Consider the following 26530-nt stretch of genomic DNA (forward strand, 5'->3'; position numbering starts at 1 on the left):
AGATCTCTGGTTCTTGCTCTTCTTCTTCCGCTTCTCTTCGGACTTCAGTTCGAATCACCTTAAGACTTAAGAGACGAATCTCTGCTGAACTTTTATTCTGAGCGCACATTTTTGAAACTTCAATTATTTTGGCTCAAGCAAGGCTTTTGAACTTTCTTCTCCAAAGTCTTGGCTCTTCAATTTTGAACGCCAATTTCTTAATTAAGATTCACGGAGATGGCCATCAGGTTTATTTAAACTGGAAATCGACGCATCAAAAGACTCTTTAATATTTTTCCTGTTGGATCCTCTTGCACTCTCCATCCCAGCTGCACACTCCGACCAAAGGTGCTAAAGAATCGAATCTGACCCGTGGACCTCTCTGGGCCTGAAAAGAACCGCTTGCCGGAGACTGAAACGCGGGACCAGCCGGGCGGAGTTCATCCGAACCACCTCACAGTAAGAGCGTTGGTTCACAGCTGCTGTTGAGAGATAGTGAGTCGTGTTTATTCAGAGCTCCTTTAAATCTAAATAGAATCCCAAAATTAGTTTATCTACTTTTTATCCTTCGATAATTTGCTGATTAAGTCATTTAAAACAATCCTGCGTTTTAGCTCGTTATTAAATATATAATGTCATCATATGTTATAATTGCATTATCCCGATCCTAAGAATCATATTCTTTATCTGTTTTATAAATACCTTATTATTTACCACTTCTATATTCAATTTTAAACATACAATTCAGAACTTTGTCTGTGTGTTTTCTGGTTTAAACATTTCAATTACTTCCTTCAAGATATGAAACTGACTGATTAATTAATTACTACAAGTAATGTTAATTTCCTTAATAAAGATATAATATATTAATAAATTAATGACACTACATCTATGTCTCAATAACTATAACACAACTATCTACCTAGTGTAAAAAAAAAAATGTAGAAAATACATTCTTAAATAAAAGCCAGTGCAATCTGTAATTTCCTCTTTACCTGTTCAGATTGGCACTACCGGGCTTCCAAAGATTTCCCCAGAGACTAAAAGGTTTCCAAAAAAAACCAAAGAACAACAAAGAACAAGAGAGGCTTTGAAAATTGTAAACCAGTTTTATTGACTCCTGAACATTCATTCACTCATCTGATAAAACATTTCCTCCTTCAAGTTTTGAGCTTTAAGATGAGTTATGGCGCTCCGTCTTCTTCTTCTTCTTCTAACACCCACCAGAGAACTTTAATGACCGGATCACCCAGGAAACCTACTCCCAGCCAGAACAATCATTGATATGAATGAAAGACCCAAAGCAAAACAAACACAAGACTCTGACAGTCAGCCAAGCAGGAAATCAATTAGATATGCCTTTTAAACGGATGTTAACGTTCCCGTACAGGATTGAACTAGAGATGCACCTATCCACTTTTTTTCACTTCCGATCCGATACACATGTACCGATACTGATTCCGACCTTTTTATATCATATCTAATAATGTTATCGTTGTTGTTGGCAGTATCTGTAAGGCTACACAAAGCTGTATTAAAGCTGTAGCATTGTGCTGGCTTCACATACAAACAGGAAGCAGCGACATCTGTAAGGTTTTCAAATTAAAAGTTTTAAACTGAATTGCAAGATTTTTTTTTTTTATATTTTTTTTTCCCTCTCTACATCAGGACGTCTGAGTGTTGATAATTTGTGGACACTTCTTACAGCTCAGTCTGAGTGTCTTCAAAGGGTGACTGTACGAGCTGAGAATGTTTAAAGCGCTCAACCGTATTTCTTGATGAGTGACGTGGATCGGCGCCATCAGTCCAACATCCGATACTTTAATTACCTACATAAATTGGTGATACCGAGCACGAGTTTTTCTTTTTCAAAGTAAAAGTTTTCAAAATTGGAGAAGCTCGAATCAGCCAACCGTTCATTTTTTCTAGGCTGGACAAGTCGACTTCACAATAAATGTCCTTTCTTGGTGTCTTCATGCGCAAAACTTTGTCTCAAGATGATCTCTGAAAATCTCATAAAATCTCTGTCCTGCAGCCAACCCACCTTAAAACCAACCCTTTGTTGGTCACGTTAAAAAGAAACCAAATGGTTCAACACCCTTTAGTAAAAGTAGAGACACTTTTCTCTGAGTGTCAAAAAAACAAAATCTAAGGCTGCGTTCACACTGCGAGCCTCAGTGATCAATTCTGATTGGCTGTTATCATGACTTTTTGAAAGGTGGCCTGTATCAGACTCCTCATATGAAAAGTGTCTCCCACCTGATTTTAAAAAGATCAGCTTCCACATGAATTTGTTTTGTTCACATTGTCATAAAGAAAATCTGATCCGAGTCAAATGGGAGCCCAAAAAAAAAAAAACTCAGCTTCAGATCACGTTAGCCTCGATTGTGAACGCAGCCTGAGACACTGCTTCAAGTATCCCAAGTGGAATTCAATAGACCTGAAGGTTTTTTTTTTTTGTTTTAAAATCCCACAACTTTCTCTCTCTCTGCTGATAGGCTGGACTGTGTGTGTGTGTGTGTGTGTGTGTGTGTGTGTGTGTGTGTGGTAGCAGTGGTTAATGCACTCTTGAATGTTGAATTAAAGACCCTCCTTATGTCGCAAAAACAAAAACAAACTTCCCAATCTAAAGTGATCCAAAGCTTTAATGTAAACCATGACTAAGCAACATAAGACTGTTCATGCTGACTGTTCATGAGATGGACGTTGTGCTTCGGGTGTTTGAATGTGAGGCCTAAAAAAAAAAAAAAAAAAGCAGAGAAAAGGAAGAAAAGGTCAGAAAGAATCACTTCTTCTGCATCCCAAACTGTGACACTACAGTCCTCTGTCATCCACCCAAAAATACGAGAGAGTGGAAATCGAGGGATCAATTCGAGGTGAGGCGATGTAACAAGCACCGAAATTTCTAGAGACAATTTAAAATGATTGAGAAGCCGATTTTTAAAGAAAATGTCAGTGCAGCTGCTGAAAGATTAGCAGCATTTTGAGGTCAAAAGAAAACATTTAAGTTGGATTCTAGTTTAAATAACAAGCAGACCGTTTACATAAAGAGCCAAATACGACCAAATAATATGTAATCTGCTTGATTGAGTACAAATGATGATGTCAACATTAGAAAAATATCACTTACTTCAGTCTTTTTTGTCGTCTTGTGTGTGCTAAATCCGAGGCAAAGTACTGCCAGTCAAGCCAAAGTTAAACTTTTTATTTAAGACTATTTTGTCCATCAATACTTTTAGAAGTGTGCAAGAACTAAAACGTTTAGATTCATGTGTCAGGGAGGATGACAGAGAACAGGAAAGGCTTTTAAAACCTAATTTCAAATTAAAATCTGATTTATTTTAGGTTTCAAACAACCCAAATTGGCTGCCACCTCATGAAGGAAAATCTACTTTAAACCAATATTTTTAATTTGCATTCACATCCCGTCAGATTCATCAAGGACCAAAAGTTAGAGGCACAGTCTGCTTCCTAAATGTGTCCCACAATGCTTTGTTTTCCCCGCTTTAAGTTAAAAAAAAAAAAAATTGACATTGAAGCTAAAGATGCTAACTGTGTTCTGTTGTGTTTGGGGTGCAGAAGAAGACAGAGTCCCTTTTGTTGAGCCGGGGTGAAGAAGCTCCGTTATTAAGACTTTTATTTAAACACGCGTCTCTCTCTCTCTCCCGTCCGGAAGTCGTGTTAGGACTTCTTCGGACAGTGTGAGGACGAGTCTGTGTTGAGGACTTCTAACATTGTTCTGGTCGATTGGAACGTCTCCGCTACAGACGGAAGATTTTGATACCAACTCGGCAAACTGTTGACAAAGAGAAGAGAAAAAAAAAAAAAAGAGTGAGAGATGAGCGTCGCCCGCCGAGAGGAGAGGGACAACGACGACGACGATGGGATACGTGTTTTTGTTTGTCTGCTCACCTTTTGAGAGTCATCCAACTTTTGGCTGTTTTACTGAAGTTGTCTGGACTGGGTGTCGTCATGGCTTCAAAATCCACCAACTGAAGGAGGAGAAAAAATTAAAGTTTACAACCTTTTAGCCTTTTATCTCATTAACTCAGAAAAAACACAGAGCAGATTTTTTTAATTTCTCATGTCAATGCAGATACTCTTCCCTAATACTGATCTGATGTTATGAGAATCATTCTTGTCAGTGGCTCTGAGGAAAAGTTTTTTTAAGACCCTTCTTATCCTACTTTCATGACCCCGAAACCTCGTCAGCTCGAAGCGTCTTGACTCGGCCTGACTCTGTGGAGGTTGTTGCGGTACGTGCCTTTGTAATTATCCAGTAACACAGTGGGATGATGAGTGGGGGGTGGGGGGGGGAGCTATTACTGCTACTACCACATGATTCAGTCTATTTGTGTTGCTCTGTACCTTACTGTGTTCAATGTGGTAGTGTGTAATGTGCCTGCCCAACTCCTCTTTTTGTCTGTTTATGTTTATTGTTTGTAAAACTCAACATCTCAAATATCTTGGAAAGAAAGAAAGAATCATTCTTGTGTCGGGACGTTTTTGTTGAAGAGATTAAAAAGACATTCAGACACAAGAACAACCTGTGAAAACACACTTTTCATTTAGGTGTAAAAAAAAAAAAAAAAAGGGAAGACTCGTGTTTTACCTTTCCTTTCGGGATCCTACCGATGACCTCTTTCCCACTCGCCATCAGCGCCCCCATTACGACCGAGTAAGCCACCACACTGAGGAGAGGAAGATTAATAAAAACACTATTACACACCACATTAACATGATAACAAACGCGCTTCTCTACAGGAATCTATCGAGATGAATTCAGGATTTCTTTAGATTTAGGTCTCAGATCTCGAAGATTACTAGAACAGATTTGTGGGTTTCCACGGCGACAGTTACTCGTATAAACCTGTTCAATAGGTAGATATGTTTCTCCTGCCAGCCTCTGAGTACTTTGAACAGGACGGTTTGATTCTTTGATGACATTAAATCCACAAAGTGAGAGGCTTACACATCACTCATTTACATTAATCCTCATAACATTATCTTTTTTTGTCATCTCTACTTGAGAAGAAGATTTTCCTGTCACATTGTGCCATAGAAGAATCCGTCACCGTTTTTCCCGGGGGCGAAACGCCTCAACATTACGATAAATGACGGTTACATTTACACCGTAATTAAACCTGTCAGAACGAACCCTAACATTAAAAAAAACGTCCTGTTCTCATCACGTATTTATCTGTAGAAATATTGCCTGCAGGCTGCTCGACGGAGACTCACCTCGATCCTCTGGAGAGTGGCATGAGGTTGCAGAAGTAATAAACCAGGGAGAGGATCAGGTTACAGACAGCATCTGCATCCTATGAACATGAAAGAAAAGCGTCACAAGAATAACCTTTATTTATAGAGGTAAATAAAGAAACATTTAACAGGCAGGTCGTCACATCATAATAGTTAAACGTTGTAACGGCCTGTTTCCGCCCGGCTTTTTCTTCCTGAGCGCCAGCTTCATTTTTCACTCTCCCGACGAGGAGAGAGGGCCAGCGCCCAGAGTCCGTTTTTTCTAAGCTCCGCCATTTTTTTTAGTGGCTGCTCCAAGCGCTACTAGTCAGTGGCTCAGTCTGTAGGGACTTGAGTTGGGACCTGGAGGGTCGCTGGTTCAAGTCCCAGTGCGGACCACAATATGGAAGTTGGACTGGTAGCTGGAGAGGTGCCAGGACACTTCCGGAGAAATGCAGAGGCACCGAACCCAAAACTGCTCTGCATAGCAGCTTGTAGCAGCCGCACTCTGACATCTCTCCACTAAGCCACAGGTCAACAAAGAGCGAAGTTTTGCGCGTACTCGAGCATTAAACTTCGGCCACAAGCAGATGGTGAAGAACACATAAACAAAAATAGATAAATAAATACTATTAGAGTAGAACAATCCAAGGCTTTTATTTATTTTTTGATAAGTTAATATGCTCTGTTGTTCCTTTTCTCTCTTTTTATTTTATTCTTTTATTTTTATTTTTCACTCTTCTTCTCTGTCGTAGAATGAGGTAACAGAAATATTTATCCATGCTTGTATAGATGAAGCACTTATATGTAGATCTTCTATACAAACCATATACAAATGTATATATGCTCATTCTGACAGTTTGTGTTGTTTTTCTTCAAAACTATCAAATAAAAAGTATTTAAAATAATAATAATAACTAATGTCCACAGGTCCTGTTTGTGCGTATGTGTGATTTGGGCCTATGCATGTGAGAAGCATGTCCCTATAAATAACATTGTAAACTCGAGTTTCCCCTCAGTGATTAATAAAGTCTATCAAAATCAAATCAAATCAAAATCTTTCAACTTTTCAAAATCCAGTTTTTGATCTTCATTATAATATATTAGAATGAATCGATAAATTGATGGACCTGAAACTTGCTCCCATCATTTTGCAGCCTTCTTCTTTTCTTTGTTGTCGTTTTGCTTTCCCATCATGGATGTGTCCGTTTGATTTTGTTACGCTTCACGTTCATGTTCTCCTCAAACGGCCCCATCTCCCCAGCACATGAACTCTCTCTGTTCTCTGTTGCGTCATCAACCCAGCGCTCTTTTGTTTTCTTTAACGTGTCTGACCGGAGCTCGGATAGCGGGTCGTTATAAATCAGGACACAATAACAGAAAGCTGAGAACCCAAGAGTGAATTCTTTGATTATATTTCACTAACTGTTCTGTTTTTTTCCTCTGCAGTCGCTCTGACAGGCATCGACACCGTCCGTCTGGAAAACACATTTCACCACATTCCTGCTCCGTCGTCTATTTATGAAATATTTCTGACTTTCCCCAAAAGAGTTCACTGAATTCCTTCCTTAGTTTGCACGACTAGAAAACTGAAATCTGATGTTTTATTTCTGCAGACACAAAGGAAGGCAGAAGAGGAGGTGATGTCGATGACTGAAGAGATGCTGCGATGGACATCAGAGTCTCTCTACATGTGTTAAAGCCGCCGGGCCGACTTTACATTCTGTGTCAGTATCTCGTGATGCCGCCACGACACGATTCTCATGGATCAGTTCACCTGATTTAACTCATGTTTCCCACAACTGGAACAACGACTTTTGTCTGAATCTGACATTTATTCTCCATTATTGGATGTATTATTCATAGAATGTCATAGAATAGTTAAATGTGGCTCTCTTCAATTCCCAAGAAGCCAAGGTTGTCGTTTTTTATTTCATTTGACTAGTGTGAGTGCTCCGACCCGTGCTCAAGCATGATACACTTCCTGGGCCGTGGCACGCTTGGAAGAAGTGTGCTTCGGCTCGGTACAGTTCATTCAAAATAAGTCACAAAGTCAGTAAAGAAGCTGTCATGTTCTTTGTGTTGTTCTCTGATGTGCAGACTCGACCGCGCTTTATTTCTTATTTTTTTAATTGTATTTTTTCTGTCTGTATTGTACATTTTTTAAAAGTGCATGTGTTGTTATAAGACGTTATGTACAAGAGGTAACCTCACTGCTCTCGGGTCCTAAATAAAGACCTGTTTCCACCAAGCGGTCCGGTTTGGTTCAGTAAACTCTGATCTTGCTTGCGTTTCCACAGCCAATCGTCGTACCCTTACACATCACTAAAATCACAGCGGCGGCGACATGGAGCAAACGGTCACTAAATTAAACAAATAAGAAGAACGTGACACAGTAAACAAACTCGATCAATGATTCCTAGGAAGGTCTGCATCTCTGAGGCAAAAAACACAAAAACAGCCTTAAAATGACCCTCAACAAATCTGCAGGATATTTAAACATGGTGTGTTTTGTCACACGGGAAGTGAAGAGTCTTTCGACCAATCAACAGACGGCAGAGTGTCTAGCTCCAACCTTTAGGGTCGGATTAGTGCGCTTGGCACCCCAACAGAAGGGTACCAAAAAATGAGGACGGTGCAGATCAGATCTTAAGTACCCATCCCAACTTTTGACAATTAATGTGTAGTGAACCAAACTGAACTGAACCGGATGACTTCAGAGGCGACACTGTGCACAGTATGAGACACACAGTGAGTAACATGCAGAGGTCATTCTTACCCCCAGTTCAGTGGAGAGCATTAAAGCTTTTCCTTTGGCCGTGAGGTCTTTGTAGATGGACTCGATCTCCGACTGGTACTGCTGCGTCCGCTCTTCAGTCGTCTGAGTCTCGACTGAGAATAACATGTTCCCCACCCTGACGTACAGACGACCAGATTAGTAATAGTTATACATAATAAATACATAAATAAGGTGTTCTTTATTTGTGATTAATAACCCATGTGAGTGCTGTTAAAGGGCAGAGGTCGGGTTGTACATCACATCGTGTCGGTGGACTTCGTACCTGTCTCCTGTGATGGTGATGGTGAAACCGTCGTACTCTTTCCCAGAATCCTTCATGCTCGGCACCTTGGAGTTGACCGTGAAGCCGTCTCTGGTTTTACTGTTGAACTGCTTCAGGAAACAAACACGCACAGAAAAACAAACATCCTGGGTTTTCACTGCTGTGAATTACTGCAGAATAACATTTAAACTTATAAAACGTTCAAAGTTTGAAGGTTCATTTTTGATCTCGATAACGATGAATAATCCTCGTCATTGTTTCAGGTCTTCAGACTACTCCTTTTTTACTTTGCTTCTTTTTATTGCATTGTTGTAACTCTTTGTATCTTTATGTGTTTGTACTGCGTCGTCATGGAAACAGATGCTGACAAACAATCTCAACTGGAGGTCAACTTACTTTTTGAAAAGGAAACCAAAAATGTCCCTACTGATCAGGACTGTGAAGTAGAATCAAAACTTTACAAAAATATAAAAAAAAAGAGGACACTTTCATATCCTTTTGGGTAGTCCGCTGTTCATCTGAAACTTTGTTGCTAGGTAACAAAAACGTCTTCCTCCTTACCTAAACACTCTCCTCTAGGTCTACCCACTACGCTCTGATAATGAAAGGCGTCTGATCGAAACCTTCTCATCAGGGCCCTAAAACACTGACTAGACTCTTCTCCTCTGTCGCCCCCTGGTGGTGGAACGAACTCCATTCAATCTGCAGAGTCATGAACACTTACACACACCTACAATGACGATATTTAAGATGATTTGTATTCACTGTACCTTCCTGTTGTCTTTGCTGTTCTGTCTGTGCTGTCTGCCCATGGTGTGTGAGTTTGTTTTGTTGTCTGCTGTGTTTGTAATTTGCTTTTTGGTCAAGGCACTTTGCAAACTCTTGATTTTAAAGTTCTATTTAAATGATTTTTTTTCCTAGTTTTCATTGTTCAATCAACTGTGTAGAAGAATATGTTTTTAAATCCAGTAAGTTTGGTCTTCTCAATATGTTCTTAACCCATTGCGTCTTTTTTTTTCGTCCTTACCTTCATTATAGGAAGCAGATCTTCTACTTTAATCACATTTTCCAGCGCCTGTCGGACCTCGAGGAGTCCTCTCGGGTTGTACGCCCTGAGACATAAAACAAAGTGAATTTAGACTGAAGAGAGAGAAAACAGAAGAAGAAAATATTCATGAGACGCTTCCTCGGCATGTTCATGCAAAATGAATTGAGGCCTGGAGGGAAAAAAACCCAACAGATTTACATAACTCTGCTTTGATGGCAGGATGCAGAAGAGGAGCGTGTTATCATAACTGCGGTCTTATGATTTGAAGAGACGAGCAGATGTTGGCAGCAAATAAGCAGCTGTCAGAGGGCTAAGGTCAGGCTAAGATGTGTTAGCACTAAGGGCGGCTAAGTTCTCCAGTGAATGCAGAGAGTCAGGGATGGAATAAATGAATTGATTTCAGCGGCAGAGACGGTGCAAAACATTCTGATTCATGTGTTTTAGTCTAAAGAAGACGGGGACGTTTTGTTGTGATTTACCCGTGATACACCAGGATTCTGTCTTTGATGAAGTCGAGGATGTTGTCGAAGTAGGCCAGGTATCTGATGTTGATAATCTGTCCCCTGAAGGAATACAGATCAGATAAAAAAAAAAGAGATTATTTAAACACACTGTCAAAATATATCTTTGAAGAAGAAAGGCTTCAAGCGAAATCTGTCAGAACTGAATTAAAAACTCAAAGAAACTGGGTCGTATTTCAAAGAATCTGAAAGGCAGGGTTTAGCACTACAAAGTTGAGAAACACCCCGAACGAGGCCGAGCAGCTGTTGATGAGGAGGAAGAGAGTGTCTGATGTACCTGATGAGGTTGATGTGATTGTTAAAGCCTCGACTTAGACTCCGGGCCGGCATCTGGTCTAACCACAGGACTGGCTGGTCTGGATCGGCGATCCTAAAAAAAAAAAAAAAAAGAGGAAAAACCAGTTCAGTGTGTCAGTCCAGAGGCCGAGGAACAAGAAGAGGAGTGAGACACCAAGACCGATTCGAGCACTACAACAGCAGACTGATGGTTATCATGGTTCTTATTTATGCTTAATCCTTTTGCTCCCGTGTGTTCAGGTTACTTTGTGTGATTTCCAAAAGACAAATATGATTCAACAGCTTTTCATGAGATTCAAGAAATGTCTTTGGACACATGGCAGAGAGACAAATAGTTCAGGTGATTTTGGTTCATTCCACCAGTCAAACCAAAGGGACACGCGGACACATTAAGAGAAACCTGAAATCCTAAAAACACAAAAATCTGATTTTTGAATCAAACGTAGAAGCCGTCTACGTCACTCTTCTTTTAAATAGAGTTTCATTCAATGCTGATAAATTGTCCTTTACCCCTGTACTTCTTCCTTTATGAGCAAAAAAAACCCATAATAAATGTTCAACATGGACTGATGTACCATGTCCCTTTGGAGTGTAGTTATTGGGAGGATTTTTAAAGGGGCTGATTTTAAGTTAAATAAGGGTTTCAATAAAAAATAAAAACCTCACCTTCTCCATTTAACCGCTATGTCAAACATGTCCCTCCACTGCATTTGTCTGGTCTTGCCGTTGACTCTCACTTTGGAGTTGCTCCACGTCCGATGCATGGCCTGCATCACCTCCAGGGTCGCTAAACCCATCGCTGAGCGAGCACACAGAACATGTGATCAGTACAAAAAAGACTTATTATTATTATTATTATTATTATTATTAATCGACCGTGTTGATCATCAGCAGTGGTACCTCTGTGTATCCTTCTGTTGGGTAAGAAACCAGGAGTGTCGTATTGCATCAGCGCCCCCAGGTGGTCGGCCGTGCAGATCAACTTCTGCACTTCACTGCTGTAGCTTTCAAAGTTCTGCGGCAGCACGTCTCTGCAAACCACAAACACAGGGAGATGTTGAATATGGGCTTAGATACTGTAAGTCCAGGCTCACAACCTGAGGAATAAAGACCTTTACTAAAGATCTTATTTCAACTTTTTTAAATCTAAAACAAGAAGATGCATCTTTCTGAAATCATATACATTGTTGTGTTTTATCCTTCTATAACAATATCTTGAGTTTTGCTTTAATGTCAGAGCAATATCTGCAGAGACAAGAAAGAATAAACAGTTTATATTTCAGCTGGTTCTGTAACTTATTGCTCATAGAATGAAACGTGTTATCATCGACCCCGTCAAACCTACTTGATATGAGGCTGCAGGCCGGGCTGCTCTTCATAATCTTCGATTAAAAACGGTAAGTTTTTGGCCCAGTGATTTTTGAAGTTCCCCGGTAAGTCCTGGTCCACGTTGTACTCTGCTACGGGGATGTCGAGGTGGGAGTGCAGGTAACGAGAGTACTCTGGTAAAAAAAAATAATGAGGGACAAAATGAACATCAGATTTAAGAGGAGCAGATATATTCAATTTAAATCTAAATTTAGCAATCAGAAGTGTTTTCCGTTTTTTCTCATGTGTCATAAAAAAAGCAGAAATGATTAATTCTATAAAAAAAGGCGTTATTTCCCAACATAAGTTGAAGTTATTCTTGCAGTGAAGATGTTTCTTTTTCAAATGTTTTGGTTAAACAAATTAAAGAACTATTTTAGCTAAGCCTTGATGTGAAAATCTACAAAAGTATAACTGTTTTAAATGTTTCAAAAAATGTATCCACATGTGCCAGCTGCACAAAAATCTATAAAAGTTAAGAGTCCATAATGTAAACTCAGGCCAACGTTTCTCATCAAACAAGCCGAGGTTCAGGACTGAAAATTACACGGAGCATTTCAGCTTTGTCTTTAAAGGCGTGAAACAGAATATCTTAAAGGAGCAGTATGTAACTCTGACCCCTAGTGTTTAAAATCGGTACTGCAGTCCATATTTTAAACATTGCAGAGAGCTGTCTCCCCCCGCCCCCTCCTCTCTAGAGTCGATGCTCACACAGGTCACCATGTGGTGGACTCTGAAGCTTCAGTGTTTATCCAGCTCTGCATGGGTCTGTAAACCTTTCTGTGTTCTAACCTCTCTCCATTTTTCAAAAATCATCTCCAATATTGATCCTAGTTTGAGCACGTTTCTGCTCGTGGAGCTTATTAGAAACATGCAGAGGCTTTTTAGGTCGGGTACAATCACTTCTATCTGAACCACTTCTCTTGACCCGCTTCCATCGCTGCAACACCTGCTGGCCTACCTTCTCTGGTCCTTTTACAAATATGTTTTGGTTGTTCCTTTTTTTTTCATGTTTTGTTTACGTTTGTATGAAATGTGCTATACAAATACAATTGAATTGAATTGGTCAGAGCAAAAACAAACCATTCAGGAGCAGAATCTAAAGTTAGAAGGAGGACATACTGGCTGCTGCATTGTTGTCAGAGAAGCCAGCACTTCAACATAGCATGTTTCCTTAATGTATGATCATATAGTAAGGTCACTTTATGATTTCATTCAGTAGATATCTGACATGTTGCTCCTAAACACTTTGTGTGTGTGTGTGTGTGTGCATGCAGGGCGACCTACCTCTGAGGTATTTCACTTTGAGGTATTCCGAGCTGGCTTTCTGTCCCAGCAGAGGGTCGTTCAGCATGACTTTAGTCTGAGCTTTGATTCCCTCGTAGAACTGCCCCATCGCCACGTGACTTAACCCCTTCATGTACTGACACACCTCGTTGTACGGCTCCAGCTGAAGACACCTCTGAAAGGCGAGGATCACACACAAAACAAAAATGTAAGGGCTCCACATCAGATCTTTTGGACATGCAGTGGATCTTACGCGCACAGCTTAAGTTACCTTGAAGTTGCCTATGGCCTCCTGCAGCGAGCCGTGGTGGTACAGCATCATCCCTCGGAGCTGGAGCGACTGGATGTGATTCTGGTTCAGCATCAGGGCTTTCTGGAAGCTCTCCATCGCCGACTCAAAATCCCCCAGCTCTCTGAAAAAGAGGAAGAAGAGAACACAAAGACAGCAGCTGTGAGGATTAGTGAGCCACAGGGGGGGGGAAGTAGGACGCTCAAATCCTTAAAATACAAAAACCCACATAGCGAGTTAAGATAGATGACGCACCTGTAAGCCTGTCCGAGACTTTTATAGGCGTCTATGAAGTCAGGCTTTAACTTCAGAGCCTCTTTGAACGTCTCGATGGCTTCCTGATGACGGACAAACACAACTTCTCACCCATATTGACAAATCAGAGTAAACAGGAAATGGAAAAAGGGAAGATGGATAGATGTCAGATTCTGACTCAGCGGAGGGTTCTGACTTCGGGTCGTGGATTTACAGATTTTTGTTTTGTACAAAAAAGACTCGAGGCTTAACTTAAGGATTTTAATGTTGTGCTTTTATTTAATTGAATCAGTATCCAAACAGAAGAGGCATTATGTGTTGGATGTTTGTTTTTCAGAAAGAAGCAGATGTTCTGGAGATGACATCTCAGCGGCTGTCAATAAAAATAGGGGGTTTTGATATTTTAGTTTTGGGCTGGAGGGACCGGTAGTCCTACTTTTGTTAATTTGAGTTTCAGCAGATTCATTTGTTATTGTGTGGTTTAAGGGGGAGGGGCCAAGAGCGGTGTCCCATTACGTGGTTGGCTCGGGACTTTCCCATCTTTTGTTCTGTTTGTTTGTTCCTTAAATTATATTATTTCCTGAGGGGGGTAATCTTATTTAAATAAATCTCAGGGTTTAAAAGTCTATATATGTTTTGGTCTCCTCTTTCCTGAGCCGTTTACTTTATTGTATGTTAAAGAGGACGTAACACCTTATTAAGATTACACAGCAAAAACACAAATCTTAGAAAATGTATCTGTCACACTTTGAGCCATAAATATCTCACCTGACAAAGTCCAGATTTGTGTATTATTATTATTATTATTATAAGACATTTAAAGCAAAATACAAGGCATGTGTGGCGTGTAAAAAGTTACATTTCTGCCAATCAGGTGAGAAAATGTGACTTCTTAAGTGTTTATTGCAGATCTTGTGCAATTTGTCCAAAGTCTGATATTTCCCTGTTTCTTACCTTGAGCATGCCTCTGTGGAAAAAGGTGAGGCCTTTGTACAACATGGCGATGGGCTGATTCTTCTTCAGCTCTAAAGACTGCTGGAAGTCCTCCATAGCTGCCACATAGTCCTGGTTTGAAGACAAGACCGAGGATCAGAATAGAGGCAAACATGTACACACACTTACACAAACAGGAAGTGTTTATAAATCAAACCTCTGAGATGAAGAGCAGCGTTCCTCTGTGTCTGTACAGACGAGCCGACGGCTGCAGCTGGATGGCTTTAGTGAGATCAGCCAGAGCTTCACTGATACGACCCAGAGGAGACAGGATCTGAAGATGGACAAATGCGTTACAGTGTAAATATGCTTTTACTATCAAGTGGATTTGACGACATATTAGGAAACAGTGGGTAGTTTTATTTACAAAACCTGAGGGCTGAGAGAAAAGACAGAAAAGGTAGGAGTCATTTCCCCCCCCTGTGAAGTTTTGCCTTCAAACTGCATCATGTCAAAAACGTCTTATGGGGGGGGACGAAGTGACCCCTCCCTCTGTACTATCTTCAGAGGTAGTCACAGAAGCCTTACAGGGAAAATTGTGAAGAAATCGAGGATTTCACATCTACTGTAAATAATATTGTTACAAGACTCAGAGAATAGAGAGAAATGTCTTTATGCAGGGGACAAGGACCAAAAACAACATCGTCTGGTCTTGATCTTCAGGCCCTCAGACGGTCCTGCATCAAAAACAGGCGTGACTCTGTGTCGGACGTCACTGCGTTAGCCGAGGAACACTTCCAGAAAACATCGTCTCTGAACAAAGTTCATCGCTGCATTCAGCCAAACGAAGAGGAAACAGGCTGGTACACTGAATAACATAAAGTGATACTGAGCATCCGCTGGAGAAGGAGAAGGAGAAGGCTGTGGAACTGTTTTTGTGTGAATTGTTCGGGCGATTGATTGATTGATTGTGTCGTAAAGGTTAAAGGTCACATATTAAACTCCATTTCAACCAGTTTCAATAAGTCTCAGAGCTCCTCAAAACATGTGTGTGAAGTTTCTTGTTCTAAATCCACTCTGATCCTGTATTTGATCATGTCTATAAACCCCTCTATTTCAGCCCTGCTCAGAACAGGCTGTTTCTGTGTCTGTACCTTTAAATATGTAAATGAGCTGTGTCTGACCACGCCCCCTCTCTGGAAGGGCTTGGGTTCGGTGCTTTCTCGCTCCATGTCCTATTGTTTACGGTGAGAAGGCAGACTCAGAGGGCAGAACAAACACCTAGCTGTGGGAGTGTCACCCACCTGGGGGAGGGGCTACTGCCCTTTGTGATGTCATAAAGGGAAAATCTCCAAACGGCCTGTTTGAGCACACATTTTCTGAAAAGTGGAGCACTTGCAAGACGGAGAGGATGGACTTTTCTCATAATTGGGGGGTTTGTAGACAGACTAGAGACACATGTTAGTGTATACAAGTGTATTTAGAATAATATGTGACCTTTAATAAGAGGAAAAAAACTCAGAGTGAAACACTTCTGAAGTGATTGTAGGAAGTAACAGTAATGAAGGGGTTAATAATGTCTGTGTTGGGGGTCAGTCTCACCTCTGCTCTCTGCTCGTAGACCTCGGGCCAGTTCGGCTCGAGGGTGATGACTCTGTTGAGCTCGTACAACGCCAAGTCAGCATTCTTTATGTCCTGACGAGGAGACAGAGGAACAAGAGGCAGACACGATTAGCTGACCCAAACCTTAATAAATAAATAAATATATAAGAGAACTGTAAGCACAGACAAAAAACAAATACAGCATTAAAAAAAAAACTGCCCTCCAGCTTTTTCTCTGAAGAACATGATCCTGTAATAACCAGGCAGATTGAGAGTGTATTCAGAGGACGACACACCGAGTCATTCTGCGTTTACCTGAAACGGCTTCTGTCAATGACGTCCAGCATGCCTTATATTTTCATCAAAAACACAGACACACAGTCACAGACAAAGACTCCCTGAGCTGCCAAATAGCAGGGTGACTTTCACTAAGAATCGGTCTTTGTCAGGTGACGTATTGCTAACGCTGACCGCAATGCATTGTGGTTATATGCGCCATGTCGGCGGTAGTAGCTCTTTGTTTACATACGGATCAGAAGTCACGTCGGCACACATTTCTTGCTTTGCTTCCTTTTTTTTGGCGAAATGGTTCGCTCATGTTGTGTGATTAATTGCAGAAATGTGTTAAGTCGGCGCCGGTGGCCTAGCGGCAGGCATGTGTCCCATGTACAGAGGCTACAGTCATAGCGAGTGGATTCGAACCCCCCCCTGTGGCTCTTTTTTTGCTTTTTCATTCACCTCCCTCTCTCTGATTTCTGACTCTATCAATTGTCCTATCGATAAAAAAATAAAGGTATGAAAACCCCAAAAATAAATATTTGTATCTTATCTGGTATAAATGACATTAACAGGTGTTGATTTTAAACAAATTTAAAAGTGATTTTGAAACAGAAATAAATAAAGGCAGCTCATCAGTACAGACAAAACAGACAAATGTAACTTGAGAAGCAGAAGTGATCTGCTGTGAATAATCTTTACACCTTGACGACAAATAAATCACACAAGTGACTTATAACATGAATTCAGGCGACATTTCCCTCCATAATAAACCTCTTTGTATCTCTTGTTTCATATCTTCAAGAGGAAATCCAACGTGTTAATAATAACTACTAATAACTAATGCACCTGAAGAAGTGATGAATGATTGACGAGACGGGCTGCTCATTAACGATGTGGGACATTTATCTCATCTTTATGGTCGACAGGCGAGTAGACACATTTTTTTTTATTGCACATATTAAAGATGTGGTTACACAAAGAAGTCTTTTTAATACCCTTTAAGAAAACTAAATGTGAAGCCTTTTGTTTTGTAAATCTGTGACTTCAAACTTGGACATTTCCTGATTATTTTTTCCCGATTTACAAGTTGTCGAGTCTAACTCCTGCACGCTACGTTGTCTCTCTAAATAAAATCCTCAGCTCTGTAGTTTCCTTTTCTATAACCTACAACTTCCTTAACACCCCAGTGGTGCGTTCAAGGGGCAGAAAAAACAAAAAGAAATGACGGTAACATTTGACATAGGCAGTGACCAAACATAGATATTAAGAAATGAGGCCCCGTGTCCAGCTAGCATTTTTTTTTTCTGAGCGCCAGCGTCTTTTTTTCAATTTGTTTTCTATGTGGAGAGAGCGTTCTCTGCAGCAGACGGCCGCCCTGAGGAAAAGCGCAGCGCCCAGCTTCTTTTTTTCTGAGTGCTCCGCCTTTTTTTGTGCGGCCGCTCTGAGCGCTCAAGGTGAAAATCTTCACCGGCGCTCCTTTCCAAAATATATAATATTCCCTGTAGTTTTGCCGCCTATCGATCCGGTCTTGTACCCACGTCCTCTTTGCTCCGTGTCTGATCAGGAGATAAACAATCTAAAAAAAACGGGCTGTTGTCATAGAGACAGGAAGGACGTGCAGCGCTTTTCTTAGCACACAAAACGCTTTTCTGCCCGGATAAAAACGCTAGATGGACACTCGGCCTTAAAGATTATAAATGTGTTTTTAAATTAACCAGAGAACAGAGAACTTTATTTAACATCCATCACTCACCTGTAAACTTTTCTTCCCATAAGCTATCCCTCTCCCATAGATGGCGCTGACCAGCTCCGGGTCACTCTGTTTCAAAGACAAAAAACGAGGAAGGGGTTAGCGTCTTGTCTGGAACACAAACGGAGCGTGTTTAAAAAGCTGTGAACACACCTGTAATAATAAGGAGAAGTGTTTGATGGCTTCATCATACAGACCGTTGGCTATCAGAACGTAGCCTATAGCTGCGGAGAGACAGAAACAAACAATAATGACCAAACAGGATCAGATCAATCTGTCCATTAACTGAGAGTTGTACAGAAAACCAAAACACTCACCCAGCTCTTCGTTTGTGTTGTGGTTATCTACGGGGAAGGGGATTTTTTTCTGTTCTATAAACAACTTGGCCTGGCTCTGTGAGAGAGAGAAAAAAACGACACATCAACACATAGAGGTGAAAAAAAAAGAGAAACACACAGAGACAGAAATGTCACACAGGAAACTAAATGTTGGGTTTCCTGTGTGTGAAGGAGGAGAAACACAGAAAACAACACTGAGAGTGAAAACTTGTTCTCTGTTTCATGAAAAGGATTAGAGGTTTAGAGTATTTTAAATGTTCTATACGAGTAAAAATCAAACGATATCGACGCCCAGTTTGATACAACCGCTTCAAAAAGAGAAGTCCTCGGCATCCATGAAGGGAAACTCCTGCACGCTGTCTAAACTGCACATATGTACCAAATTGTTGCCGATATATTTGATACAATTGAGACAGAATCTCCTCCTCTGCTCTGAGACATAAACGTCCCTTATGCATCTTCATGGGACCCCAAAAGGACGAGAGAAACGTCAGTACATGCCGACCTTTTAATTTGAAAGGACTGCTAGTTCTTTTTTTTTTTTTGGTGGGTTAAAACACGACTGAAGAGCTGCAGTGTGTTCATGCTTCGGTCCTGGGATTGTTTTGTTTTTGTAAAATATTAAAAACTTTGACGACCTAACTGTCGATTTGAAGGTTGCACCGTTCTGAACGGCTTGGACGCCCCCTTAAATAACCGACTCCTCTTAGTCTGCACTCTTAATCTAGGCCCTTTAGCTCGTCCTCCTGGCTGTCCCCTCGCTCAAATGTGATCGTGCTTTTTCAGTGGAATAGCCTCCCCCCCTTCCATCAAGTCTGCCCCCTCTGTTGACTCTTTTAAGACCCGCCTCAAATCGTGTTTCTAAATGGTAAATGGACTTGAACTTGTATAGTTCTTTTCTAGTCTTCTGAATACTCGAAGCGCTTTTACACTTTCTTTGTTCTTATAAACGTTGTAAACTCCTGCATATTGTTTCTTTAATGCATTGTACAGCACTTTGGTCAGCTGCTGCGTTTTTTTTTAAAGTGGTTTATAAATAAATGTGACTTGACTCGACTTATTAGAGAGAATGTGAACAGCTAAAGAGTTTATTTGTATGAAGCTGTCAAACCTGACATTCTGTTCAGTTAAAAGGAGTTTTTTTTTTTTTAAAAAGCTTTGCAGCATCTCTCGAGGTTCAAACTGATCAACCAGCCAGACAGAAGAGAGGAAACATCCTGTCAAAGTTCAGGGACGCTCGTAATGAGAGCAAAATGAATCCTTTGTGCAGTTCTAAACACTCAGCGTCTCCCAGAAGGAGAGCGGCAGAATGACAGAATGCAAAACATCATTACAGGAGGCTCATTTGACTGTGTGCAAATGTAGCTGTGGCAGCAGTTTGGGTTTTGCAAAACCAGCAAGTAGAAAAAACCGGCAAGCTAAACCCCCATGTCACGTTTATTCATCCTCACAGAGAGGCTTAAATAAAAGAAACGTAGCAGCAACCATTATGATGATGTCAACACTTTGAGGGAGATTTCCTTCTCTCTGTGACGCTTCAATGCTCCAGGGTTTCTACTCTCATTGGCCAAACAAATGATGTTAAAATAACTAATGAAGAGATGTCCTGCGTCAAACCTGACACCTCCGTTGGGCGGCAACCACACCTAAAAAAAAATGTTGTCTGAGGCTACGGCAAACACGTTCAATCTTTCATTTAACAAAGACAACAACTCTTTTTGTCCTGGAGTTCTGCCGTCACCACGGACAAGAAGTGAGGGTTGTTGAGCGGGCTGAGTTGGAGAAGCGGAAAGTGTCCGTTGCATTTTGTTTGCGATTATCAACCGTTTGTATCGCTGCTGTAAAGAGGCCGTATCACACTCAAAAAAAAAAAAAAGCCCTTTCATCGCTTCAAAGAACAGAGATGAACGCATCACTGTGACCTGTATCGATCTGCAGGCCGGCACCTCGTTGGGTCAACAAAGAAAGCTCCACCGTCCCTTCCTTACCCGACTACTCTCCTGTCTATAAACATTTCAAGAACCAGATCTCAAAGCTGGATCACTTTGAAAATACCGAGGTTTAGGACTGAAGGGGGAAAGACTGATTTCAGAGTTGCTGCACCCGTTCTGTGGAATAACTTTCAAAAGGAAGGCGAAGCTGCCCTCTCTCGTTTCATACGGCGTTTTTAAAGAGCTAGTGTCTCAAATACTGAGGGAAGGAACATGTTTTAAAATGTGAAATCTTTGAACATGGTTTGGAGGTATGAACATGTGTTTAAGTGTTCATGCCATTATCTTGTCGAACTGTTTCATCGATCATTATGACTGTTTATATGTCGGTCTCAGTGGGTCCTCCCTGCTAAAAGAAAGAATAAAATGTGTCCCAAAAAATCCTCATCTTGGAAGTTACAACAGTCTTAAAAATTTAGAGTATCATAAAAGACTAGGATAGATTATTCCCTTTAGATAGAGGCTGAAAAAAACCCAGAGAAAACACAAGAAAAGAAGTACACATGGCACTGCAGGATGCAAACTGCCATGCCACATTAAAATTAACCAACAGTTGGTGTGTGTGTGTGTGTGTGTGTGTGTGTGTGTGTGTGTGTGTGTGTGTGTGTGTGTGTGTGTGTGTGTGTGTGTGTGTGTGTGTGTGTGTGTGTGTGTGTGTGTGTGTGTGTGTTGTATACTCTGTAGCTGCTTGCTTGCAGAAAAGCAATTGCAAAAAGTACGACCAAAAACTCAGTGTTTGTTTTGGATGATAAAACTTTTAGTGAGAACATCTTGATCGTCAGGAAACAAACATGGATCATGGATGGTTCTGCATCATCAGAGCCTTTTGCATCTCCTCTTCCTCACTGCAACACAATCACGTGTTCTTGAAATCAGACTTGGTGAGCAGTGTTTGCAAGAGTTGTTTGTTGTCGTGTTTCAGGAGTTTCATAACTCTGGATATAAGTTGTGATATGAGGCCTGCACACAGCAGAAGTTCTGCTTTTCAAATCAAACTGAGTGTGTGTGGACGCAGCCCGGGGTGCAAACAGACCTGAAACTGTCGAGCGAGGAGAGGAAGTGATTGATTTTTTTTTTTTTTTTTTAAAGCTTGTTAATAAATGACTCTTTATCTCTGATATGCATCAGCACTCTGCACTTCTGCTTCATCTTTCCAAATAACAGACTATTAAAGATTCAGCTGCATGTGTTGTTCAGGTTAAGCTCATAGCAGGGGGAGCTGGTAGCACAGTGGTTAGTGTACGCACCCCCATGCACAGAGGCTGTAGTCCTGGGTTAAAGTCCGACCTGTGGCTCCTTCCTCACTCTCTCTCTCTGTCCCTGATATCTGACTCTATCCACTGTCCTATCTTTACTATAAAGTCATAAAATAGATTGTTTATGAAACTGAAAGTAAGACTACATAATGAAAGTTTTGTCATTAAATGACAGTAAAATGAGGCGCCGGTTGCCTAGCGGTTGTGTCACACACCCCTATGTGCAGAGGCTCTTGTCCTTGTGGCAGAGGCTGTGGGTTCAAACCCGATCTCGGCCCTTTGCTGCATGCTCTCTTCTCAACACTTCCTCTCTCTCTCTTCATGTAATAAAGGCAAAAATGGTGCAAAATTATCTTAATTTCTTTTCCAGGAAATTGTATTAGCATTTTATAAACAAGAGGAGAACATTTCAAACATGTAAAAATGGAGTTACTCTTGTACAGATATTTAGCAGGAGGAACAGTTAGTCCATTTTGATAAGCACAAGCTGTTCACACTTGACATGAAACCACCATTTTTTTAACCGTTACAGACTGTACCCACTTCTAGATCAGAAGGTGGTGTGTGTGTGTGTGTGTGTGTGTGTGTGTGATCTCACCAGGATCTTCTCTGCGTTAAGTGAGAAGACTGACTCGCAGGGTGGATTGCTGCCCTCCTCACAGTCCGGATCATCCAGCTGTAGTATTGAGGACTCTGCAAAGTACAAACACACATCCTGTTCATTTCAAATGTCACAACCACAACTTCAAACTTTATTTATTATCCGTCGCCCTGTCGGTGTCCAATTTCAAAGAGAATATGTCTGACATGTCAAAGCACACCTGACAGCCCTCACGCCGGATCCCAAAGCAACAGAGCATGTCAGCGATGTGGTCTGAGTAGTAACTCTCTGTAGTCCTCCACATGCCAAACCTCATTTAAAAATGTGACATTTAAAGCTGCACTTGTTTTATTTTGAAGTTTAAAGGGTCATACTCGTATTTTACACACGTGATCATTTTCCTGCTGATGCATTTTGCAAAACAATAATCACAATACTTGAATAACCCTGACATTATATCACCGATAAAGATTTATTCATGGCCTGTTCTCGCTGGTTTCTTTCATTCTTTTTGTTTTACTTCGACGTCCCTGACGCCCACCCACCATCGGACTGCGTCGTCCCCACAACCGCCGCCGTCCTCATTCATGCACGACCTCCTCCGACCTCCACCTCAGCGGCAAAGGAAGTGTGGACATCGGGAACGCGAGGAATACAAAGGAGAAATCCTTCCTGCATTTTATCCCATAATGCTCTTTTGTAAAGCGTCTCTAGTTAACACTTGTTATGAAATGGCGCTATCGAAATGACGATCGATTGATTATTCCTTCATTTTTAACTTGATTGTTATCGCCTTTTTGGGTTTGATCGGCTGCTTTAATAAATTTGTAAGCGTTTTCTTCACATGTGTTTCTTTTTCACTTCGTCATGATGATGTCGATGTCTTGAGTAAAGCACTTTGAATCGCCTTGTTGCTGAATTTGGCGTCAGTCAAACCATGCCTCTTTAAGATTGTGTTATGTTAATAATGTGTGTGTGTGTGTGTGTGTGTGTGTGTGTGTGTGTGTGTGTGTGTGTGTTGCACAGCGTAGACCTGGATTGATTTTAAACTCTTTAACTCATTGCCACACAAAGCCAACTTTGATAGCTACAGTAGCTGACTCAACATTCACTGAGACAGATTAAAGTGCGATCAGATCTTAGAATAACACTCGGGTTGCACTTGGACTGAAACATGCTGTCACTCCGGTTAGCTGCTTTGTTAAGTTTATAAATCACTTCAAGTGTCTCCCACAGTTGAACACACACGCACTGAAGCAACACGCACTGAAGCAACACGCACTGATCTCAACACTGTATCAACCTGAACAACCAGTTCAACAGTCATTATGTGAGTCAGATGGTGTGTTGTAGTCAAACCTGCACTTACTGAGACCGAGACAGAACTGAGACCAGAGTGCTCCGAGACCGAGACAATTAGGGATCAAGACTGAGTCAAGACCAAGACAGGAGGGACCGAGACAAGACCAAGACAGGAGGGACCGAGACAAGACCAAGACAGGAGGGACCGAGACAAGACCAAGACAGGAGGGACCGAGACAAGACCAAGACAGAACTGAGACCAGAGTGCTCCGAGACCGAGACAATTAGGGATCAAGACCGAGCCAAGACCAAGCCAGGAGGGACCGAGACACGACCAAGACAGAACTGAGACCAGAGTGCTCCGAGACCGAGACAATTAGGGATCAAGACCGAGTCAAGACCAAGACAGGAGGGACAGAGACAAGACCAAGACAGGAGGGACCGAGACACGACCAAGACAGGAGGGACCGAGACAAGACCAAGACAAGAGGGACCGAGACACGACCAAGACAGAACTGAGACCAGAGTGCTCCGAGACCGAGACAATTAGGGATCAAGACTGAGTCAAGACCAAGACAGGAGGGACCGAGACAAGACCAAGACAGGAGGGACCGAGACAAGACCAAGACAGGAGGGACCGAGACAAGACCAAGACAGGAGGGACCGAGACAAGACCAAGACAGAACTGAGACCAGAGTGCTCCGAGACCGAGACAATTAGGGATCAAGACCGAGCCAAGACCAAGCCAGGAGGGACCGAGACACGACCAAGACAGAACTGAGACCAGAGTGCTCCGAGACCGAGACAATTAGGGATCAAGACCGAGTCAAGACCAAGACAGGAGGGACAGAGACAAGACCAAGACAGGAGGGACCGAGACACGACCAAGACAGGAGGGACCGAGACAAGACCAAGACAAGAGGGACCGAGACACGACCAAGACAGAACTGAGACCAGAGTGCTCCAAGACCGGGCGCGAGACCGAGTCAAGACCAAGACAGGAGGGACCGAGACAAGACCAAGACAGGAGGGACCGAGACAAGACCAAGACAGAACTGAGACCAGAGTGCTCCAAGACCGGGCGCGAGACCGAGTTAAGACCAAGACAGGAGGGACCGAGACAAGACCAAGACCATAAATATCACTTAAAAATCATCCAAAAAAAGAAAAATCGTCTCGTGTGCAGTGTCACTCACTTAGACCGTAACCATGGAGATAAAAATCTAATTATGAATGAGTAGAAGTTATTTGTTCTTTTTGGGAAGACGCGTTTACCTTCAAATCAAAGTGAAGACGTTGAAAAATAGCCTGTCAGTGTTGGTCTTGACCGGTCTTGACCTTCTCGAGACCAACACTGATTTTGAGTACAACAACACTATGATCCAACAAGATACACTGAAGGAGAATGTCATTGAATGTCCCGCATGTCATTTCCCGCTCTCTCTCTCTCTCTCCCTGATTTCCGACTCTATCCTCTGTCATCTCTACGATAAAGGCACAACAAACAAAAGAGTGTTTCAGTTTGATAAATGCACGTGATGCAGATGTTGTAAAATAAATGAGTAATCGTGTTTTATAATCGTGATCTCAACATCAATCAAAACATTGAACAACCCTAGGGATGAACAACCCTAGGGATGTAAAGATTAATATTAAAATCGTGATTCAAAGGTGTCCAGATTCACATCGGCACTCTGAAAAATGAATCTCGATAATATGGTGAGCGTCAGCGGCTGCAGAGCGAGATTTAGAAGTCGACGACGCACCGCCGTCTTTTTCATTTGGGCTTCCCCCCCAAAAAAAAAAACTGAAGACGAGGAACTACACAAACATCACAACCAACATGATGCAACGTTTAACGAGAAGCTCCAATCACCTCCCATTGTTGAGAGAAAGACACCACACTGACAAAACGGGTTTGCAGCTCCTAAAGGAACATTTCTCAGTCATAATCTGGTTACAGTGAAATAAATCCTGAGAGAATCGTATCGTGAATCGTATCGTGAGTTGAGCGAATCGTTACATCTCTACCTACAGGCCAAGCTTGCAATATGCACTGACAGGATAATAAATGCTGAAATATTAAAACTGTAGAGCTGTGTGCATCACCGGAAGGTCAAAAACAAATGTTTCATTCCGGTTTGAACATTTTTGAAACGTTGCTGACAAACGAGCCGACGTCAAAATGACGTGTTTTCTGACTGAAGTTTGGTGTAGACCTCTTTAAAGGAAGCTACACAACATGCAGTTTGAAAGTGTAGTTTCTGGTTGATTTTGAGTTTCCTCTCTGCTGCACTCTCTCTCTCTCTCTCTCTCTCTCTCTCTCTTATCTTTTGAAATCCAGTTTAACCTCTGCTGCAGTCAGAGCAGCAGCTTATCTCAGTTATCTCCTCAGGACTGTCACGGCTCGCTGTTATTAGCTTCTTGACGCTAGCCGGGGTTACACGGTGACAGATGAACCGGGGAGGACGTGGCAAAACCCGAACAGCGAAATGGGATACTTTACCGCAGTCCGCCGCGTACTCTTCCCACTCGGACAGCGAGCTGCATCCCTGCTTGTGGAGCTCGTTGTTGAACAAAGTGAGAGTGGAGAAATACTCGGAGGACAAGATAGCCCGGCTGAGGTACAGGAGAGAGAGCGCTACCAAAACAACAGCCCGGCTGGAAGGGGCCATGTTGTGCTACATGTGTGACGCCAGAGAGCGGAAGCTGCAGTTCCGAACGAGCCGTACAAACGGACACGCCCCCCTCAAGCGCACGGACTGCAGTAAAGAGTCGCAAGACTACATTTCCCAGAATGCAACGCGACTACCAAACCGGTCCCTCCTCTCCAGTGTTACGCAAAGCCAGATAGGACAACGTGTTTTCCTTTTCTGAATTTCAAACTAAAGTCCCTGTAAACCAAAAAAATAATATGTTTTTTAGTTTTTTATACAAAAGAAGAATGTATTATTAACCACCAGGCCAAATTTCAGCAACGAAAAAAAGTTAGAAGTTTATAAAATGAAGCTTCAAAATCATGAAAAATGTAGCTGTTCTCTCTCCTCTGGGATGCTGTGGGCGAACCTCAAAATTATCTAAAAAATTATCTATAATAAAATGATCTATAATAATGATCTATAATACAATTA

At 41.7% G+C, this 26530-nt stretch overlaps 1 protein-coding gene across 2 annotated transcripts; it reads right to left on the reverse strand.

Moving 5' to 3' along the window:
- Positions 1-1068: 1068 nt before the first annotated feature.
- ttc13 (tetratricopeptide repeat domain 13) lies at positions 1069-26111 on the reverse strand. 2 transcript variants are annotated; one of them, XM_061051631.1, is made up of 23 exons: positions 25906-26111; positions 22095-22189; positions 18229-18304; positions 18065-18135; positions 17915-17980; positions 15883-15975; positions 14498-14614; positions 14302-14412; positions 13348-13430; positions 13075-13216; positions 12804-12978; positions 11494-11650; positions 11049-11179; positions 10815-10947; positions 10129-10221; positions 9810-9893; positions 9310-9394; positions 8283-8389; positions 8000-8135; positions 5221-5300; positions 4592-4670; positions 3892-3971; positions 1069-3775 (listed from the first exon to the last, which is right to left on the reverse strand). In XM_061051631.1, the coding sequence occupies exons 1-23, from the start codon at positions 26072-26074 to the stop codon at positions 3661-3663; spliced, it is 2478 nt and encodes an 825-aa protein (XP_060907614.1). In that variant the 5' UTR covers positions 26075-26111; the 3' UTR covers positions 1069-3660. The 2 variants fall into 2 exon arrangements, with proteins under 2 accessions (XP_060907614.1, XP_060907613.1); XM_061051630.1 differs by having other exon boundaries at positions 8283-8392.
- Between the last annotated feature and the right edge of the window lie 419 nt (positions 26112-26530).

Source organism: Labrus mixtus, chromosome 12, assembly GCF_963584025.1.
Source record: "Labrus mixtus chromosome 12, fLabMix1.1, whole genome shotgun sequence".
NCBI classification, from domain to species: domain Eukaryota; kingdom Metazoa; phylum Chordata; class Actinopteri; order Labriformes; family Labridae; genus Labrus; species Labrus mixtus.

Bases quoted from the DNA above. Each gene is read 5' to 3' on its own strand.
- ttc13 (XM_061051630.1), bottom strand. From the start codon at position 26,074: ATGGCCCCTTCCAGCCGGGCTGTTGTTTTGGTAGCGCTCTCTCTCCTG. The intron at 11,651-12,803 runs GTAGGTCGCCCT...TTTTTTTACCAG, and splicing joins CAAAGTGAAATACCTCAGAG to AGTACTCTCGTTACCTGCAC. The intron at 3,776-3,891 runs GTGAGCAGACAA...CTTTGTCAACAG, and splicing joins AGTTGGATGACTCTCAAAAG to TTTGCCGAGTTGGTATCAAA.